The sequence below is a fragment of the Mytilus californianus genome, unplaced genomic scaffold (assembly GCF_021869535.1).
Source record: "Mytilus californianus isolate M0D057914Y unplaced genomic scaffold, xbMytCali1.0.p SCAF_2, whole genome shotgun sequence".
NCBI classification, from domain to species: domain Eukaryota; kingdom Metazoa; phylum Mollusca; class Bivalvia; order Mytilida; family Mytilidae; genus Mytilus; species Mytilus californianus.
The window spans coordinates 44405282-44419865 of record NW_026262668.1 but is presented as its reverse complement, the minus strand read 5'-3'; the positions used below and the strand labels follow the sequence as shown (position 1 = coordinate 44419865).

Here is a 14584-nt window from a genome sequence, read left to right as displayed (position 1 = left end):
ATGGGCCCAGTTTTCAAGTTGGTTCAAATCGGGGTCCAAAATTAAACTTTGTTTGATTTCAACAAAAATTGAATATATGGGGTTCTTTGATATGCTGAATCTAACCATGTATTTAGATTTTTGGTTTTTGGGCCCCATTATCAACTTTGTCCACATTGAGGTCAAAAGGGTCCAAAATTAAACTTTGTTTGATTTCATCAAAAATTGAATTCTTGGGGTTCTTTGATATGCTGAATCTAACCATGTATTTAGATTTTGGATATTGGACCATAATAGGTGAATGTCCAATTTAAAATTTTTAAGTTCTTAGACCGCATTCATTCTGTGTCAGAAACCTATGCTGTGTCAAATATTTTATCACAATCCAAATTCAGAGCTGTATCAAGCTTGAATGTTGTGTCCATACTTGCCCCAACTGTTCAGGGTTTGACCTCTGCGGTCATATCAAGCTGCGCCCTGCGGAGTATTTTATTATACATTGTCACTTGGATGGAAAGTTGTCTCATTGGCACTCATACCACATCTTCTTATTTATATATATACCATTAGGGTGCACTATAAATCTAAGGTACCCTATACATTGTAAATGTAATGTACATGTTAATTTCTGTGTCATTTGGTCTCTTGTGGAGAGTTGTCTCATTGGCAATCATACCACATCTTCTTTTTTATATGTATATACAAATGTAGGGTTGGAAACACAGTTTCGGCTTAATGTGTATTTCTGTAATCCTTGTAAAAATTTGTATAAGATTCTATGGTATTTTGTTTATCAAGAACAGTGACATTGTTTAATAGATATATATATCTGTTAAAAGATTATATTTTACCTGCTATCTTACATGTCTTACGCTACCTTGAGGGAAGGGAGATTCTAAATAACAAATGTTATATACCAGTATGAGAAATATAACGTCTGGTTAATTCACTCAACTGACATATTTTACTAATTGTTTGTGTAGTTTTATATCCTTATTGAGGACCATTGTGGTTACATATTAATATTTCATTCACTGTCAAAAGGTAACCCCCCCCTTTTTTCAAAGATCTCTTTGCCAGAAGTGAGAAGTTCTTGTAGCCAACTATTAAAATGTAGCAGTTTTCTTGGCTATTGCTATGATTTGATACCCTTAAGGTCTTGTCATATTTTAGAGTAAACATTATCACAATCAGTAAATAGGGGTTTCCATTGGTATTAAATGGGCCTTTCTGTTTCTGTGTATAAATGAGACTACTTACTCTGTTGTATTCATAGATCTTCGGTGATAAATTGTTGTGTTCAAATTCTACAAATATGAATTTGATAATCAATAGAGTTTACTGCAACATGAAGTTCAATTTGAAGGCACATTTTACGGAGAATTCTCTTTACAAGACACCAGAAGCACGATAGTGCACTCCATGTAGTACACAGTTTACGCTGTGATTTTGAAGTAGGAAGATCAGATAACTTTCAAGTTAAAAGATGCAGTTGAAATAAAAACTGCTCATTTTAAAAACTGAATGTTGATTTTTATAAGTTTTTGTTACGCAATAGTTTTAAACGATAAGAAATGAAATAACGTAACATGTTTAAAGTTAAATGCCCTTCTGCGTTTAATCACAATGTACTACCCCACTTGCTTTCATACATTTACATGTACATGATACATTTACATGTACATGTAAAATATATTCATACTTTTTGAAAAATAAAAATTTGCATTTGATATTACAAATTTTTATACCTATTATTTTACAATATAAAGCATGATAGGCATAAATTAATAATTAAAAAGCATTTAGTAAATATACAAATTATAAGATAAGGTCATGATGTCAGATAGTGGCACATGCTTCAAAATGGTAACTGTATTTAATATGATATCAAAGTTTGTAAAACAATTAGGACAATTGGCATATATGTTTAAACCTGTAGAATGAGGAATAGATTACCTGCGCTGTATTTGGCAAAACCTTTTGGAATTTTGGGTCATCTATGCTCTTAAGTTCGTACTTTATTTGGCATTATTATGATTCCAGCGTCACTGATGAGTCTGTTGTAGATGAATAAGTCATTTGGCATTCAACATTTTAATCCTGGTATTCATATGATGAGTTTATTCAATGAAATGACCACAAATTTAAATGTTCAACAAAGTGTTAGTTTTCTAAAGGCTTGTATGGAGACTTTGGCAAAACCACAAATAGTTGTGCCCTATGAACTTAGAATTTTGGCCTTAATATACTACTGCAAAAGTTTGTCATTGCAACTCCTCTGAAACCTAACTACAGAATTTCATGAAACTTTATAGATAATAAAGTCATAATATGAAGATGTGCATATCAACAGGAAATAACAATTCAATTTTTTTTCTAGGAGTTGTGCCCCTTTGAATTTAGAATTTTGGCCTTAATATACTAGTTACTCTACAACAGTTTGTCATCGCGACTCCTCTGAAACCACACAAGACAATTTCATGAATCTTTACAGATAATAAGGACATAATATGTAGATGTGCATATCCACAAGAAATTTTTATCGTATGACTTTTGTAGGAGTTATAAGTCTTTGAACTTCAGTGACAATATGGGGCCTTGGGGTATGTGAGTGGTCTTTAATTGTTGCAAGCTGCAGGCATGTAGGAAGGTTTCATGTAAATGTTCATACATGTAGATGTACATGTAGATATAGTTATTGAGATTTGATACATGTACAGGTTTTACCTCGAAAATACAGCAAATACCTGAGAGTTAGCCACTACATTTTTGTAACTTTTCCAACTATTAGTAACTAAATGCAGCATCTTGATTTAAAGCGTGGTGACAATTATTTATGGAGAATGTATTGCTTATCTGCAGTTTTCAGTGAAAAAAATTAATATAAAATAAAACAAATAAAATTCTTGAATTTGATAACTGAAGTACAAGGAAACATTTACAAAATGTGTACCGGTAACAATTGTTAAAAATTCAATAGATTTACCATGTTTCTAATATTTTATAAATTATAAAGCCATATGTATAAAAACATTAGTATTTGTATGTTTATAAAACAAATTGTATTTTAAAAAATTATAATTGGATTTCCAGACTGTCTGTATTTTGATAAAGGGTATTGTTGCATGAATAAAAGGAAATCAGTCTGCTAGCAGATTTTTTTTTGCAGGAAATAAGGTTTCTTGAGCACTGCCTAAAGATAACATTTAATCTTGGGACAATTCTTAAATAAAAGATTACAGATGAACATATACATTTGTGTTTCATATTTAAGGTCTCCTGGTACCTTCCTACTACACACTGTAACCAGACAGCAAATTCTTAATACTGTAACCAGACAGCAAATTCTTAATACTGTAAACCAGTTTAAGTTTGGTTATCTGGGCCTTCATCATGTTTATGTTGAATGTCTGAAATACATGTATACCTATTTTCTGCAAAACATTTGTAGCTTATAAGAAGCAGAAACACCAGAAATGATTGGAAACTTTAAAGAATTGTCAGATAAAAACAGTATCTGTACATATTTGTTTAGGGGCCTGCTGAAGGACGCATCCGGGTGCGGGAGTTTCTAGCTGCATTGAAGACCCATTGGTGGCCTTCGGCTGTTGTCTGCTCTATGGTCGGGTTGTTGTCTCTGACACATTCCCCATTTCCATTCTCAATTTTATAATCAGAAAATATGAAATTTTTGCTTGCTTTAGAACACTATCTAGAGAATAGTTCAACATTTGTTGCTTTTATTCGTGTTTCTTATGCTTCTGAATTTTGCAAGGGTCTATTGTAATTTGTCATGTACATTGTAGTTGGGTCTCTGCCTTATAAAAACATCTCCTTTTATTTATATGTACATGTATGTATCATTTGTTAGAACTAAAGTTTCAAATTATAAAATATATATGATGGGCTTTTAAAAGTTTAAGCTTGGGACCAACAAACAGCTGGTGAGTGGGGTAAAAATCTTTCGTAGACCAGCCAGTGTTGATGCCTTTGAACTGTGGGTCATAGTTTATTTCCTCATTTAAAGTCAGTACATTTTGTATGTCAAATGATTTAAAATGTGTTATATAGATTTTATACAGGAAATAATCTGGGAATAATCACATATATCCTGATTACTGTAGCATGACTGATGAAAGTTATATTCCAGAAATGTGTGTTATAGTCTGGTCAAAATCAAATGTTAATTTGATAATTGGTCCCCAAAAAAATATTAATGTAGTTGGGATGAGCCCTAAGATTAGACATAGATCATATATATTTTTCTACACTTCAACTTCAAGTTGCTGGTTACATTTCAATTTGGTTTAAAATTTCAATTAAGAATTGAAATGAATATCAAAAGTTTATAATTGTTCCAAAAAAATACATTAAAATGTGGTTGGGATAGGCATTTAAGATTAGGAATAATTTTTTTGTATAGTTCAAGTTACTGGTCTCATTTGAATTTTGGTTTAAAATTTCAATTAAGAATTGAAATGAATATCAAATGTTTATGGAATGTATAAAATAGTCAGTAGATACATGTGTGAAAAAATTCAGAAGAAAAGAAATTAGCATGATACATATAATAGAGGATCACTATAACATGTTAGACAGGCACGAATGTTGTAATACTCAGACTGATGTAGTGCATATGGTCCATGTCATTGTGTATCTTTCAAAAAGCATAAAAACAGTTTTGTAAATATTTTTAATATCAGGGTTCTTGATGATGTTCACATGTTAAGAGCGGAATGGATTGGTGAACTTACATATTTATATATCACACTCATAGCCATGGGGTTTCTGTGTTCAGGGTTTCAGATAAACTTGACCTGAAAACAAAAAAATATTATTGAATACTATTAAAGACCCATAGACCATATTCAAGTTGAAGTTTAACTAGCCAGAGGGTCATGTCCCTGCGTAGAGTATATTCAGTTCTTCATACAGAAAAAATTTAACTGTTGTAGATGGAGAACATCACTTTGGTAGTTGCAGGGATATGATATAGTGAAAAGTCTTCTTTAAGTACAAAACTTTCGTTCCTAAATTTTCTCTCAGTCATTTCCACCACCTGTTCCAATATTATATTTATAATTCAAGTTACATGTAATTTATGCATGGTTATGCAGTAGATAAACAGATCCTAGCCATAAAACACTTTTATATCGTACTAGATTATGATATATTAGTACACTAGACAATAGGCTGGATCTTGTGTATTGTGGTTAGTATCAATACATCTTTACATATTGATGTAATAATAAAGTTCATATGCTATTTTAAAAGTCTTCAATCTTTATATGTCACTTGTTTGTTAAAAAAATTCCAAGTGCATTTATTGTTGATGCATTGTAAGTGAAGAAAGAATAAGAGACTATGGTTTACAATAAATCAAATGTACTTTAAACATTTAGTTGTTTTAAACTTCTATGCCATTTGGTCTCTGGTGGCGAGTTGTCTCATTGGCAATTATGTCATACCACATCTTCTTATTTTTATATATAACTGAATTTTATGAAAAAGTTTTGGCCCATTTCCCCTAAATTTATTTCCTTCTAGTACTCAGGCCATTTTTTGAACATTTTCAATCTTGACCAAAATTAACTGTAAACATTGAACATTGATGAAGCTTCATACGTCGTATACAAATTGCTCTGATGGCCATCAATATAAAAATAAGGAGATGTGGTATGTTTTTGGGACTAAAATAGATAGATTCATAGGTAAACTTTGAAGTTGTAACAACATTGTGTTGAATTTCTGAAAATATAACCAAATCATATATATCGATTTTATAATTTGGTTATATGTTCAGAATTTGTACTAAATAAACTTAAAGGAATTTTTTTAGATACAAATTAATTTATTTTGGATATAGATGTCCTTTGATGCAAACATTTTCAGGATGAGGTCTTTTCCTCAGTAACTATACATGATAGCCCATAGGTCAACAACAATTGGCATATGGCTTGATTGTGAGGAGTATATGTTTGTCTGATACTGTGACCTCAATTTCATGCTTCAGTAGTCTGGTTAAGTTTTCAGGATGAGGTCTTTTCCTCAGTAACTATACATGATAGCCCATAGGTCAACAATAATTGGCATATGGCTTGATTGTGAGGAGTTTATGTTTGTTTGATACTGTGACCTCATTTTCATGCTTCAGTAGTCTGGTTAAGTTTTCAGGATGAGGTCTTTTCCTCAGTAACTATACATGATAGCCCATAGGTCAACAATAATTGGCATATGGCTTGATTGTGAGGAGTTTATGTTTGTTTGATACTGTGACCTCAATTTCATGCTTCAGTAGTCTGGTTAAGTTTTCAGGATGAGGTCTTTTCCTCAGTAACTATACATGATAGCCCATAGGTCAACAATAATTTGCATATGGCTTGATTGTGAGGAGTTTATGTTTGTTTGATACTGTGACCTCAATTTCATGCTTCAGTAGTCTGGTTAAGTTTTCAGGATGATGTCTTTTCCTCAGTAACTATACATGATAGCCCATAGGTCAACAATAATTGGCATATGGCTTGATTGTGAGGAGTTTATGTTTGTTTGATACTGTGACCTCAATTTCATGCTTCAGTAGGCATATGGCTTGATTGTGAGGAGTTTATGTTTGTTTGATACTGTGACCTCAATTTCATGCTTCAGTAGTCTGGTTAAGTTTTCAGGATGAGGTCTTTCTCAGTAACTATATATGATAGCCCATAGGTCAACAATAATCAGTATATATGACTTGATTGTGAGGAGTATATTTGTGTCTGATGACTTGACCTCAATTTTATGCTCCAGTAGTTTGGTTAAGTTTTCAGGATGAGGTCTGTTCCTCAGTAACTCTACAAATAAGACAATTATAAGTGAACAATTTAAGTTCCAACAGTTTTATTCCATCAAAATTTCGCAACTTGAATTCTATGATGTTTAAACTGTTATTTTTTTCCTTTCAGAGAGAGCTGTAGCAGACATACAAGGGACTGATGTAGCAGTTGGTCATCCTCGACATTTATCACAAGCTAGTGATCAGGTATGCTTGTCTTAAAAAGTGGTTAAAACACTCTAAATGCAGCTCAGCTTAAGTGAATAGTTTCTTTAATAGTTTGTGACAGTTACAGAAATATAATTGATTACGGTGGATTCATTTATTTCAATGGTTACCAATTTTCTTAGATTGATAAAAACTTGCATTTTCAGGGATATTTGATTTTGTGGTTTTGCCAAGTCTGCATAAAAGCCTATAGAAAATTTGACTTTGATGGACATTTTAATTTGTAGTTATTATAACTGATGCCCACGAAATCCACTAAAATTGGTATCCCATGAATGAATCCAGATTAAATTAAATGACCAATTCACAGTTTAGATATGACCTGATGTTGATCAATTAACTGCATTAAATGACAATCTTTGGCAAAAATGTATAAATGTACTGTTATTTATGTTTAAGGTATACCAATGTTAGTGGAATGAGATGAACGTAGAAATTGAATTCCTGGCATTAAATTTATAGAAATGATTAGAAACATTTAAATTAACATTCTATTGAAAATCCAGGAATAATATGGTTTTAATGATAGTTTACATTTTTGGCATATTACACCTCCCTCAATTCTTTACTGGATATGCCATTACTTTAAGGAATTGTTTGTTAAAGTTATTTACATGTACATTGGAAGTTGAATTAGTAAAATTGACAAAATTAAGGTTTTAAAAACTTATGGTTTTTATACAACTGTCTAAGACGGGGGTCCCTTATTATGGTTATCTTCTGTTAACTCCAATTGGAATGACTATGTAATCTAGATTGGAAAATGTAGTGCAAAATTAAATTTCATTGAGTTCTTTTTTAGATTAAAATTTATGAATTAAATTTGTTGAACATACAAATTTTAGACATTTCTTGTATACAAATGAAAATTTGAAATGATAAAGAATTGCTTTAAAAATGTGTAACAGAGCTACAACTCTGAATTTGCTGGAATTAAGAAGGTGGAAATAGTAAATACAGATATGTTGTTATCATTTTGTCATCAACCTAAAAAAAACAGTGCTCTCTTATAATCTAGTAAATAGTAAACAAGTAAATAATATATTTGATTTCTCAGATTATGACACGAAAGAATTTTCTAATAGGTGAAAAAAAAAAGAGCTTTCCAAAACATCAGTTTTTTCCTGCTGTGTTATTTTTGATTGAAATAACTGTTGGTATATGATGCCCTGATTAGAGGAAATGCAGATCTGCATATTTAATTATTGTTGATAGGGTCGTGTTACTACATCTGCCAAAAGGCAATGTGGCCAATTTGAATTTCAAAATAGATGGATGAATGTAGGTAGATTTTGCTAGAGATGTTTATCAGTAAAATAAATATAGTATACAACAAAAGTGATTGATAGAAGTAACTCATCGATGCCTGTCTTCTATCAAAAATATGCCAAACAATGCACTTCTTTTCTAACAAATAAAGGTTAATTGCCTTTTTGATCCTTTGCTATTTTCTGTTATATTTTTGTGGCAGGAACTGTTAAAAATTTAACACTATTGTAATGGGTCCAGACTAGTGATAATCTTCAGGGGCAGATCCAGCCATTTATATAAGGGGGGGGGGGGGGGTTCCTAACCCAGGATAAAGGGGGGTTCCAACTATATGTCCCCATTCAAATGCATTGATCATAAAAAAAAAGGGGGGTTCCAACCCCCGGAACCCCCCTGGATCCGCCACTGATCTTCTGTCGCATGTACCTGTATCTTGCATAGATATTCATTTTTTTTGGGAGGGGGAGGGGAGGTCATTAATTTCCAAATTCTTGCCATGAAAGTAGACGAGATAGTTTTTGGGGAAATTTAGTGAAAAAATAGAACGAGTTTTGTTTGTTTAATGATTTGAATGGGTAGTGGTCTTATCATATCATATATTGTAAGGTAACATGTAAAAGTTTCCTGATTATTATTCAAGTCAAAACTTTGGATTTGAAAAGAATGTATTTATGACTCAACAATTATATAATTATTGGGTAAGCAGATGAATAATTGGTGATATTTTCATAACAGATTCTTGGCCAATTTGAATATAAAGTAAGTACATGTATGAATGATATATGTGTCTGCTGTGGTGATGTGTGATGTGATCAACACACAGTCTCTTGCATGTTTGAATTAAAAAATTTCTGCATTTAAGAAATGACGTAAGAACTCACATTAGTATGATATATATGCTTGCTAGGAATGAATGGTAAGGGAAGAATGTTAATGGGGTCAAGGTAGGGAAGGAACTAGAAATTTTTATTTTTTTTCTGTTTTATAGTAGATGGCAAAATTCCACTGGACCAAATGTTTTGAAATTTGTTTACAGACATTTACAGTTATAAATATAAATAAATATTTATTATTCCAATCATGGTCCCACAGGGGGCATTTACAATTAACAATTATGATAGTATAAGCAACGAACATGAGACATTGTACAGTATATAACGTGACAGATATCATAATAGACAATGAAAATAGTATTAATAACAAAAATACATTAAAAGTACTCAATTTACAAACAATTAGTATTATATGAAATAATATATACATAGATTTGGTTTATTTTTTGTTGATTTTACATTTCCTATATAGAGTTATGGCCCTTGCTTCTCTGAAAAAAAGAGATTATGTAGGACTATGAGCAGTATCTTTTAGTGTAATCCCAATGCAAGGGCACCTCACTTTAGTCTTATTTTGAAAGATTTTAATTATAAGTTAGAAGTTTAGGGTAATTTATAATAAATTTCTTATTCAAGTTTAAAAAGCATGAATGCCTAGTTGATTTGAAATACTGTATATTCAGAAATTATTGCGTGGATTTATTATTGCGATTTTGTCATTTTGGACTAAAATGCGATTTTAATTTTTGCGATATTTAGAAAAATCCTGTTTAATTCATATAAAACATTTCAAAATGCGAGTTTAAATTATTGCGATTATAACCCTGTCGCATTTTTCGCAATAATAAAAACATCGCAGTAATTTCTGAATTTACAGTACCTGAGTGCAAAATGAAAGGATTTTTTTAAAAAGCATGCTTTTTTTATGCATTTGCATTTATGCATGTTGAATTTCTTACCTAATAATTTTCAATGCATCTTTCTAAAAGCAGCTATGGCATCATAGGTGTAAAGATTTAGAATTATTTGCGTTTTCTACTAGCCTGAAAAAAGATTGTGTATGAACTATGTATTAATATTTAAAAAAAAGTTCATGTCAACTCAGACTTTACATGAGAAATTCTATAAGTGACATCAATCTGTCATGAAAAGCAAAATACAAAACAAATTTGTAATTCAGTCAAAAGTCAATCTTGTTGGCAAGATTATTATTATTGGGGGGTTGACAAAGGGGAGGGGGATAATGGATAACACTTTAATTACCTTTATCCTTCCATATAAAATTATTAAACGTAAACAGAATTATTATATGTGAATCACTAACAATCACTGTGAAAAATCACTAGCATAAGAGTGATTTTATTTTAACAGAATTACTTGCCTGTATTTCAGAGCATTTAGTCTTTAATGAATGGCACAAGAATCTTAGATAGGCGCTAGCTTAGTTTGTTATGTTTGGCATTGCATTAGAAAAAACAGAATTTTTTGGAAACTCTTCTGAAAGCCTGAATCTGATTTTAATATTCCAATTTAATACAATTTATTTCAATTTTTGGGAAGTTATACTGTTAGAAATACTGATTTTCTGCAGTGTAGAGCAATGGTGAGAAGTTAATAGAAAACCATGTATAACTTTATATACAAAAAAGGATTTGACTACAAATTCAATGGAGATCTGAATGTTGGAAGCAAAAAAGACCATGAATAATAAATAAACCAAATATTATCTTTTAAGTTAACAGGGATAATAAAAAAAACACTTATCATTGACTTAGCATTGGTCTTCATTGTTGTGTAACAATTCTACTGCCAAACAGGGGAAATAACCTGCTTCAAATTAAGATTTTAGATTAAATTTCATGATTCTGGAAAGGAGTAATGTAGGCTATACAGATTGATTAAGATTTGGGTGAATCAAATTCTATCATTCGAATTATACATCATTTCTGCCATTTCATTGATTGTACATGAATCATATTTGATATATATTTTAATGTTATGAGTACCAGTATCGCCTACTATATCAAAATGTTTATAAAAGATACTATTGACTTGTTTACTTTTATAAGTGGGGTGGAGATCTCGACTGTAGTATCTGTGATATACTATTATTTGTTTTCAGTGCATACTTTGGTTAAGTTCAATTGATTGTAAATCATTTTGAATTGATAGGTTTTTAACTTGATTTCTCAGCCAAGAATGTAATTTTTCAAGCTGATATTATATCCCATTTCATCCCAATTTGATCCAGGAAACTCAATCCATTCTATTTTGAATTGTAACAATTGTTACCGAGTATTTTGTTACTTTTGATTAAATGTTGTGACACATTAGTGTGCATCGCTCGGCAGTTTACCTTTTGTACACCTCACATTATAAAATGTCGAACCCTGTAGGACCTGTCATTAAAAGATTTGATTCTTTTGTCGGGTTTGGCAGTTTGAATTTATGGAGAAAATAAAAATTGAACCTTGGAAGTTCATCCACTTTTCATTTTGTGTACCTGTTGTTTGTATAGTGACTCTATTCCCTGCAGCCAATACCTATTGTTAATATTCACTTAAATGTTTCTTTAATTTACTAATTGAAATTAACATTGTTTCAGAAAAAAATATGTATCTATTCAAAATGATTGATTGTTGGTTGCTTAACATCCAGTGGCAATTATTTCCTGCATGTTTAGACAATGTAACTATTCAAAGGTGAAATAATTGTTCATATGAAAAATGTATGCTTAGAATTTTCCAGACTTTTTTTTATCACTTTGTCAAACGGTATGTGATCTACATGCATTTTGACACTTGGCATCGGCCCATTCATTTGTAATAAAGGTGTGGAATAAATTTCTTCTTTTGTTTTGCTTAATTTAAAGAAAAAAGTTGGATATTCAGCAGTTCATCACTCTCTTTCCTTTTGTACTGTAATATTTCAAATGGACAAACTTGATCTTCATATTACTGATGTTTCCTTAAGTCACTTTGTTTAATGTATAAAACAGAAACAAGATTTTTAAAAGTGTACACCAATACACTTTGAATGGTTAAAAAAGTTGACAGCAACTGAAATCAAACTTACCATACCTCATTTTGATGTATAACAACAAAGACACCCAGTTCTCAACATTTTAAAATGATTGATTGTTGGTTGCTTAATGTCCAGTGGCAAATATGTCATGCTTGTTTAGGATGACATTTTAAAATGATAATTGATAATTAAATAAAGAAAGTATAGACCCAAGCAAACAGAGATGTATGTATAGTTTCAGGATAAACGAGAAAGTGTATTTAAGGGTTGATAAAGGCATGTACAATGTGTCATTTATAACATATAGGTATTTAATAACATATTGTTCAAGTATGGAAATATGATAAATTTCTTATATATGGTTAATATTTCAAAAGAAAGTGCCAATAACTGGTCAATATCAAATTACTAAATATGATTCATCTCGTTTAATTCCCAGATATCAGCTTTCTCATAGACAGCATTAATCGGAATGTCTATAAAATGACAGGTTTTTGTCTGTACACACAACCAAATAAGAGACATTTACATAAAAAGAGAACATCAGTTGATTAATTGTCTGTTCTATAGTACATCTTGTGAATTATAAAACTGGAATTGTTTCTTCCGAAAATAAATTACATAATTGTAAGATTCTTGTTTATTTTTTCAGGTCTTTTCTTATAACTTGACTAAAGTCGTAATCATTCCATCAATCATTATTTTTCAGGTTGAACTGAGTGGTAAAACAGATGAAGATTTGGTGATAATCTACAATAGAGTACCAAAAACAGGCAGCACATCCTTTGCCGGCATTGCCTACGATTTGTGTTTTAGAAATAAATTCCATGTTCTTCATGTTAATACTACAAAGAATATTCATGTTTTGCCTTTATCTGACCAGGTAGGTAAAGTGTACAATCAGAAAATTGTTATTACCTTTGACTTCAGTTATGAAAAAAGTTAAGGAATATTGCTTTGCCTAAATTCCCTAATTTTGTTCCCATTAGCAAAGCTAAACTGGGTTGTAGGTGTTTTGAGTCTATCTTTGTGGCCTTCCTTTTGATTGATTGATTGGTGTTTAAAGCCACTTACAGCACTATCATGCTATTTCAGTTTTTATTGGTGGAAGAAGTTGGAGTGTCCAGAGAGAGAGAACCACCGACCTTGGGTAGGAAAAGCCTTCCTTTTGACCTTTTTAAGAGTGACGAATTCGAATGTTGAATGTTCAATTGAATTTTTAAAAGTTTGTGTTTGTGACACAGGTATAGTGTTAGATTACCCTGCTTGTTAGCCTGCCCTTACTAGGATTATATGTCTGAATCTGTAATGCTTTTGTACATAGTCACAAATCATTGAGTTGCACCTCAAATCGATCTTAGGTAATACCAAAATACATAGAACATTTGAATATAAGAACTGATTCCAACTGCAAGACAACCCTATCCTTTTTCCTGGCATTTCTTTATAGGTAAAATGAAAAAAAATCCATAAGTTGTGACCTGAGAAAACAAATGGTATTAAGCAATTTCACATTCAGGAGAACCCCTTCCTGAGCACCTGAGATCACCCCCCAGTTTTGGTGTGGTTCATGTTGCTCAGTCTTTAGTTTTCTATGTTGTGTTTTGTGTACTGTTGTTTGTCTGTTGGTCTTTTTCTTTTTTAGCCATGGTGTTGTCAGTTTATTTTTGACTTATGAGTTTGAATGTATGTCCCTTTGGTATCTTTCGCCTCGCTTTTGAACAATGTCATGAAACTTTTCAAATAACATTACCCAAGTTTCACCAATGATCTAAGTTGATTCCTTATTGATCAATGATTGGTTGTTGCTTGTTTAACGCCCAGCCTTATTGATTAACAGAGCATTCATTTGGTTTTTTTTTTATAGAAAACTGTTTGATCCAGCATCATCAAACTTCACTTGTTTACTTGCATGGCAACTGCTGCAATTAATCATATTTTGTGTTTGGAATGCTCTTATTAAGGGCTAGAAATTCATGTCCAGTTCTGTAAATTCAGAAATAATTGCATCCATTTATTATTGCTAATTTTAAAGAATTTACAAAAATGAGAGTTTGATTATTGCAATTTTAGGAAAAGCTACATACAGATATATGTATTTTATATCAGAATGCGAGTTCTTATTATTGCGATACTCAAGTAGTCGCATTATTTGCATTAATAAAATAATTTCTGAATTTACAGTACTCTAATTCACAGTGATATTTCATGCATTTGAGGGTCTGGATATGTGTTTACAGAATAGAGAATAATGGGCCAATACTACAGAATTTTGGGCCAAAATAGGAAAGAATAGAGAATAATGGGCCAATACTATAGAAAACTGGGCCAAAATAGTAAAGAAAAGAGAATAATGGGCCAATACTAAAGAAAATTGGGCCAAAATAGTAAAGAATAGAGAATAATGGGCCAATACTATAGAAAATTGGGCCAAAATAGT

The 14584-nt window shown here is 31.3% G+C and overlaps 1 protein-coding gene and 1 long non-coding RNA gene across 3 annotated transcripts in view; both read left to right on the top strand.

Annotated features, from left to right (window-relative positions):
- Positions 1-14584, top strand: part of LOC127728007 (uncharacterized) — a 106383-nt gene that overhangs the window by 40419 nt on the left and 51380 nt on the right. The window lies entirely within an intron of this gene.
- The window catches only part of LOC127727991 (heparan sulfate 2-O-sulfotransferase 1-like), a 64580-nt gene that overhangs the window by 8821 nt on the left and 41175 nt on the right, over positions 1-14584 (top strand). Inside the window, exons 2-4 of one of the 2 annotated variants that reach the window (XM_052235142.1) lie at positions 6921-6997; positions 9023-9046; positions 12854-13027. In XM_052235142.1, coding sequence (XP_052091102.1) covers positions 6921-6997; positions 9023-9046; positions 12854-13027 — 275 coding nt within the window. The remainder of the gene's footprint in view (positions 1-6920; positions 6998-9022; positions 9047-12853; positions 13028-14584) is intronic. The other variant, XM_052235143.1, reaches the window with a different exon arrangement.